Source organism: Rhinatrema bivittatum, chromosome 5 (genome assembly GCF_901001135.1).
Source record: "Rhinatrema bivittatum chromosome 5, aRhiBiv1.1, whole genome shotgun sequence".
NCBI classification, from domain to species: domain Eukaryota; kingdom Metazoa; phylum Chordata; class Amphibia; order Gymnophiona; family Rhinatrematidae; genus Rhinatrema; species Rhinatrema bivittatum.
This window is the reverse complement of record NC_042619.1, coordinates 11,837,261-11,843,558: the sequence shown is the minus strand read 5'-3', so window position 1 is coordinate 11,843,558 and position 6,298 is coordinate 11,837,261. Positions and strand designations below refer to the sequence as shown.

At 45.8% G+C, this 6,298-nt stretch overlaps 1 protein-coding gene across 1 annotated transcript; it reads left to right on the top strand.

Annotated features, from left to right (window-relative positions):
- Nucleotides 1-1,874: 1,874 nt before the first annotated feature.
- On the top strand, nt 1,875-4,798 carry LOC115091697 (olfactory receptor 52K1-like). The gene is made up of 2 exons (XM_029601856.1): nt 1,875-2,801; nt 4,739-4,798. Exons 1-2 carry the CDS (start codon nt 1,875-1,877, stop codon nt 4,796-4,798), a joined length of 987 nt encoding a protein of 328 aa, XP_029457716.1.
- The last annotated feature ends 1,500 nt before the right edge of the window (nt 4,799-6,298 follow it).

Below are 6,298 nucleotides of genomic sequence, written 5' to 3'. Positions count from 1 at the left end.
CTTCAGAACAAGTTTCCAACCAGGTCGTCATTCTCCAGTCTTCACATGACACTCTAGTTTACTATCAGCTCCTCTTTTAAACCGTCATTCGACCCAATACAATAAAGGAAAATTTTAACAATCAAATGGAGCATTGTCGTTATGCATTCACATCAAGTCCTACACCCAAGTCGCGATCACTTAATTCGGCTACACAATCACCCTTCACAGTCCTCTATTCAAATCAGAGAGTACCAATTAATCTTTTCATTCAATCCATAAGGATCCATCGATTTCTACTTATAGATCCAATAATGTTCACATCAGTTCAAACAATATTGTATGTCTCCCCCCCTATAGCTCAACTGTACTTTTTCCACAATCAACCACCGTAAATCAGAGGATGCATGTTGATATTGTGTACAATGCTGTACTAACGGAGCGGCCATCTTAGATGTCTTTAAACAGCTTCTGTGCTCTATTAATCTTGTCCTGATCCATCTCTTTGTTCTGCCCACATAAATCAAACTGCACGGGCATTGGATAACATATATTACTCCCTCAGAGTCACATGTTGTCAAAGGCTGTAAGTCCACTGTCATATCCAAATGGGGGACCCGCCACTGGTAAGGTCGATAGTGGTATGGCGAATTACAGTATGAGTTTTGTGTGTCTCCTTTGAATAATAATGGGAAAAAGCTTGTCTAGAGAGAATGAGGCGGAGCTCTTTATGAGCTGGTGTTCAAAACTTTTGGCAAGGAGAAGAAGAATCAGCCTGGGCAACCAGGAGGCTGAGGATGCCAGATGTGCCTCTACTTGCAAGAGGGGGCTCAGATGGGGCTTTCTCCCTGAAGGGAAAGACCCAGAAGGCTGAAGAGGTTTACCCCTCAAGAGAAAATGCCAGGGAGTTTGCAGTTGGTCCAAGAGATTGAGGAGTGGAATAGGGAGCTGCGCAATCCCTGGATTGTATATGATTGTATATGAGCTTTTCAGTCCAGCAGGGCTAAGGCTTGGGATGCGGAGGATCCTTTGCTGAGGTGAGTGGGTGGCATTCTGGGAACAATCCAGGAGGATAATTAGCTGCTTCATTCTGGTGAGAAGATCTAGACTGAAAAGAGTTCTGAATGGAGATGTGAGTACTAATTCCCACTGAAGTGTGGAGGTTGGGAGAATTATTTTGACATTTGTTTACTTAAGCAAAGACAGGAGAAAAAGAGTTTTGTTGTTGCTCCTGCTGCAATTTCAAGGCTGGAAGGCTGTGAATCCTGATTTAATCAATACATTTTAATGTTATTCATCTCTGACTGCTGGAAATCCTAGAATTTATAGAACATTTGTTTTTGTTGTTTGAATATTCCCTAAGAGCGAGATATTTTTTTTTAATTCTAAGGTGTAGGCTCTCTGATAAGCAGTTTTTCAGAGACAGAAGTATGGCATATAGTCAGAGGGATCATAGAGGAGAGAGGCTGGGAAATACAGCCTATGCCCTTGAGCCAGGACCACTACATCATCCGCTTGACCATTTAAAAAAAAATAAAAAAAATTCTGAACCCAGAGACTGGTGCTTATCTCACTCAAAATCACCAGACCCTCTATTATTTTTGGTGCTTCCAGTTGGGTTTCAATTATAAAAGCAATATTTTTCATATATACTATAGCAGGGTAATCTAAGGTAAAGAAAGGAAAGTTGCTTTGCTTTAGGTTATGCTGAGAAAGTTATTGCCCAAAGATTTCTGGCTTGCAGCTCAGCGCTGTAGTCCAGTAGAGCACACCACTTGCCTTTGAGAGGGAGTTGATCTTTACCCATGTATTAAAAACACCTGTTTTTTCTCGCCAGAGAAGAGTCACCTGTAGAGTCTGCAATCAAGCACAGAGGATCCACCAGTAAAAGCAGCATGCCGGCAGCTGTCAACAGCACAAACCCAAGGCCGTTGACGTTCATCCTGATTGGCATACCTGGTCTGGAAGATGAGGAGTTGTGGATCTCCATCCCATTCTGTTTGATTTATGTTATGGCCCTTTTAGGCAACTCTCTTTTATTGTACATCATAAAGTCGGACCCAAGCTTCCATGAGCCCATGTTCTTTTTCCTTTCCATGTTAGCGGGCAATGATATTGGGATGTCCACCAGCACACTGCCTAAAATGCTGAGTATATTCTGGCTAAATTGTAGGGAAATTAATTTCAGTGCCTGCCTTATCCAGATGTTCTTTGTCCATTCCCTTTCGGTTGTGGAAACGGGGATCCTGGTGGCCATGGCCTACGACCGGTATATTGCAATATGCTACCCACTGAGATATACCTCTATCCTGACTAACTCATTGTTAGGAAAAATTAGCATAATAATTCTAATTCGGGCTTTTATTACAATATTTCCTTTGCCATTCCTGGTGAATAGGTTGCAATATTGTAATACCAACATAGTCTTGCACTCTTATTGTGAACATATGGCTCTAGTGAAAATTGCCTGTGGAGACACCAGAGTTAATAATATTTATGGTTTGATTCTGTCCCTTTCCATCACTGGATTTGATCTACTGTTCATTGCTTCGTCCTATGTCATGATCCTCAGGGCTGTCTTTCACCTTCCTTCCAAGGATGCTCGACACAAGGCCTTCAGCACCTGTGGAGCTCATGTCTGTGTCATCCTCATTACCTACACACCTGGAATTTTCTCCTTTCTCACACATAGGTTTGGCCAAGACAGTGTCCCCCATCATGTTCACATTTTCTTGGCTAACGTCTACCTCCTTTTCCCAGCCATGTTAAATCCCCTTGTTTATGGTGTGAAAACAAAGCAGATTCGTAACAGGGTGCTGAAGGTGCTCTACTGGGGGAGCCATCAGTTTCTGATTTTGCATTGACCTTGCTGCCACTGGACGTGTTCAAAACAATGTATTAATAAATTTCCCAAAAGATCAAATGAAAAACAAGATGGTCCAGCCTACTTCTGATTGCAATTTAGATTAAAGATCTTGAACCATGTTTCACAACAGGGGACATTTACATGTTGGACAGTACTCCCCACCATCTCTGCCTAAATTAGGCAAAAAAAGAAAAAAAGAAATTGAGCTGATATGAATCGATAGAATAGGTTTATGTGAAACGGTCATACAAATAAATGTGGCCTAGGTCCCAGTTCTGATCTCTAAGCCACCGGTGTTTTGTTCCTTAATCTCTACTTAAATGTCACTCATTCATTACTAGGGATGTGAATCGTTTTTTGACGATTTAAAATATCGTCCGATATATTTTAAATCGTCAAAAATCGTTAGGGCCACGATACAATACCAATTCCCCCGATTTATCGTCAAAAAATCGTAAATCGGGGGAAGGGGGAGGGCAGGAAAACCGGCACACTAAAACCCCCTAAAACCCACCCCCGACCCTTTAAATTAAATCCCCCACCCTCCCGAACCCCCCCCAAATGCCTTAAATTACCTGGGGGTCCAGCGGCAAACTAAAACCCCCTAAAACCCACCCCCGGCACACTAAAACCCCCTAAAACCCACCCCGACCCTTTAAATTAAATCCCCCACCCCAAATGCCTTAAATTACCTGGGGGTCCGTAGCTGCGGTCCGTAGCTTAAATTACCCCCAGGTCCGTAGCTAAATCGGGGAAAGGGGGAGAGCAGCAAATCCGGCACACTAAATCGTGGTGTCTTCAGCCGGCGCCATTTTGCAAAATGGCCGCCGCAAAATGGCGGCGGCCATACACCAATACGATTCGACGCAGGAGGTCATTCCGGACCCCCGCTGGACTTTTGGCAAGTCTTGTGGGGGTCAGGAGGCCCCCCAAGCTGGCCAAAAGTTCCCGGGGGTCCAGCAGGGGCCCCTGGAGCGATCTCCTGCCACGAATCGTTTCTGTACGGAAAATGGCGCCGGCCATACGCGTATGGCCGGCGCCATTTTCTGTACGACTGCAGCCTCGCTGAACGACCTCCTGCAGTCGATCTCCTGCCGGCACCATTTTCCGTACGGAAACGATTCGCGGCAGGAGATCGCTCCAGGGGCCCCCGCTGGACCCCCGGGAACTTTTGGCCAGCTTGGGGGGGCCTCCTGACCCCCACAAGACTTGCCAAAAGTCCAGCGGGGGTCCGGAACGACCTCCTGCGTCGAATCGTATTGGTCTATGGCCGCTGCCATTTTGCGGCGGCCATTTTGCAAAATGGCGCCGGCTGAAGACACCACGATTTAGTGTGCCGGATTTGCTGCTCTCCCCCTTTCCCCGATTTAGCTACGGACCCGGGGGTAATTTAAGCTACGGACCACCGCTACAGACCCCCAGGTAATTTAAGGCATTTGGGGTGGGGGATTTAATTTAAAGGGTCGGGGTGGGTTTTAGTGTGCCGGGGGTGGGTTTTAGTGTGCCGCTGGACCCCCAGGTAATTTAAGGCATTTTGGGGGGGGGTTCGGGAGGGGGGGGATTTAATTTAAAGGGTCGGGGTGGGTTTTAGGGGGTTTTAGTGTGTGTTCACGATTTTAACGATTTTTCACGATAATCTAAACACCCAAACGGCGATGATACGATTCCCTCCCCCTCCCAGCCGAAATCGATCGTTAAGACGATCGAGGACACGATTCACATCTCTATCCATTACCTATGCAAAGAGAGAGATTGTAAGTGTTTCAGAGCTTGACAATGAGCACTGTACCTTTAAGTGTTGGTCATGTCATAGGAGAACATTTAGGCATACACAAGGTGAGACCTAGAGGTCATTTGATCCTTTTGGGGATTCTTTAGAGACTTTTGGTGCAGCTGTTGAGTGGTGCTAATTCTTATACCTGGTTTTGTGTGTATTCTCTGTACAGAAGCTAGGGGGAGACATTTTTCTTTTTGGTCATGCAGGGAGTAAACCTAATACTCTGATGCTTAAGGCCTACCTTCTTTCTGAAGAGCTCATGGGAGGATTCACAGGGACACTACCAAAGAGATCAGAGTGACCAATTGGAGTCTTGTCCTTTAGCCTAACTTCAGATCAGAGTAAGTGGTTAATTTTGCATTGGTGAACTGTGCTGGAATATTTGCCAGAAAATGAATTCCATATGCTGAGGAGGCATGTGGTGCTGCTATGGGTTTGTTTTTGAGTGTTTTGCTATTGTCTGTACATGCTTTACCGTGTTATTCTGTGGGCTTTCAATCTGTGAAGACATCCTGAGGGGGTTTCTTTTGTCTAATAAATGTTGGCCATATTGGAACCACCAGCAAGGTTGTGGACTGATTCTTTGTTTCAGGGTTTGGTTTCACAAAAGACTGAAGTGCCAATGGTCAGTTGTGAGTCTGGAGAGGATAAGGAAGTGAGAAGATTGTCATTTTTTTTCACAGAAGGGGAAAAGATTCCCTGTTTATTAAAGAAGAAGAAGTCCCTCTGAGCTTGGTCCACTACATCATTTACTAGATCATTTTTAAGAACCCACTCACCAGATCCTGGTTTTTAGTTTATGTTCCCTTGCTGGGGGTTACACAAATAGGGACTCTCTGCCCTTTGAAGCAGTTAAAAATCGATAAAAATAAAGACGGGCTTGCTTGTCAAAACTGCTAGTGGCTTGTTCTCCAGTTCTGGGGTTTTTCCTGTAGTTTAATTCCTCTTTGTAGGAAGAGGAAGCTTAAAAGTCATTTCCACGGGTAAAACAGTGCTTGACCTGTGGAAATGGGTTACAGAAAATGTATTTTTCTGTGGGCTGGTAAACTTATGCAGGTAGTGGCAATATACTTGTAACTTTGCCTGCAGTAGGGGAAGGTGCTTCCAGGGGCAGTGTTGGGAAGGGGTTTGCATTTGTATGAATTAGAGATGTGAATCGTGTGATCGATCATCTTAACGATCGATTTCGGCTGGGGGGGGGGGGGGAGGGAATCGGATCGTCGTGGTTTTGTTTTTGTAAATATCGTGTAAATCGTAAATCGGGGGAGGGCGGGAAAACCGGCACACTAAAACATCCCTAAAACCCACCCCGACCCTTTAAAATAAATCCCCCACCCTCCCGAACCCCCCCAAAATGCCTTAAATTACCTGGGGTCCAGAGTGGGGGTCCTGGTGTGATCTTTTACTCTCGGGCCTGCGGTGCGTTGTGGAAATGGCGCCAGCGCTACCTTTGCCCTGTCATATGACAAAATGCACAAAATGCACAAAATGGTGCCGGCCGTACGGCAAAACGATTCGACTGCAGGAGGTCGTTCCCGGACCCCCGCTGGGCTTTTGGCAGGTCTTGTGGGAGTCAGGAGGCCCCCTCAAGCTGGCCAAAAGTCCCTGTGGGTCCAACGGGGGTCCTGGAGAGACCTGCCGTCCGATGCCAGGACTCAAAATGGCGCCGATAGCCT

Bases quoted from the DNA above. Each gene is read 5' to 3' on its own strand.
- LOC115091697 (XM_029601856.1), top strand. From the start codon at position 1,875: ATGCCGGCAGCTGTCAACAGCACAAACCCAAGGCCGTTGACGTTCATC. The intron at 2,802-4,738 runs GTGCTCTACTGG...CTTTTGGTGCAG, and splicing joins TTCGTAACAGGGTGCTGAAG to CTGTTGAGTGGTGCTAATTC.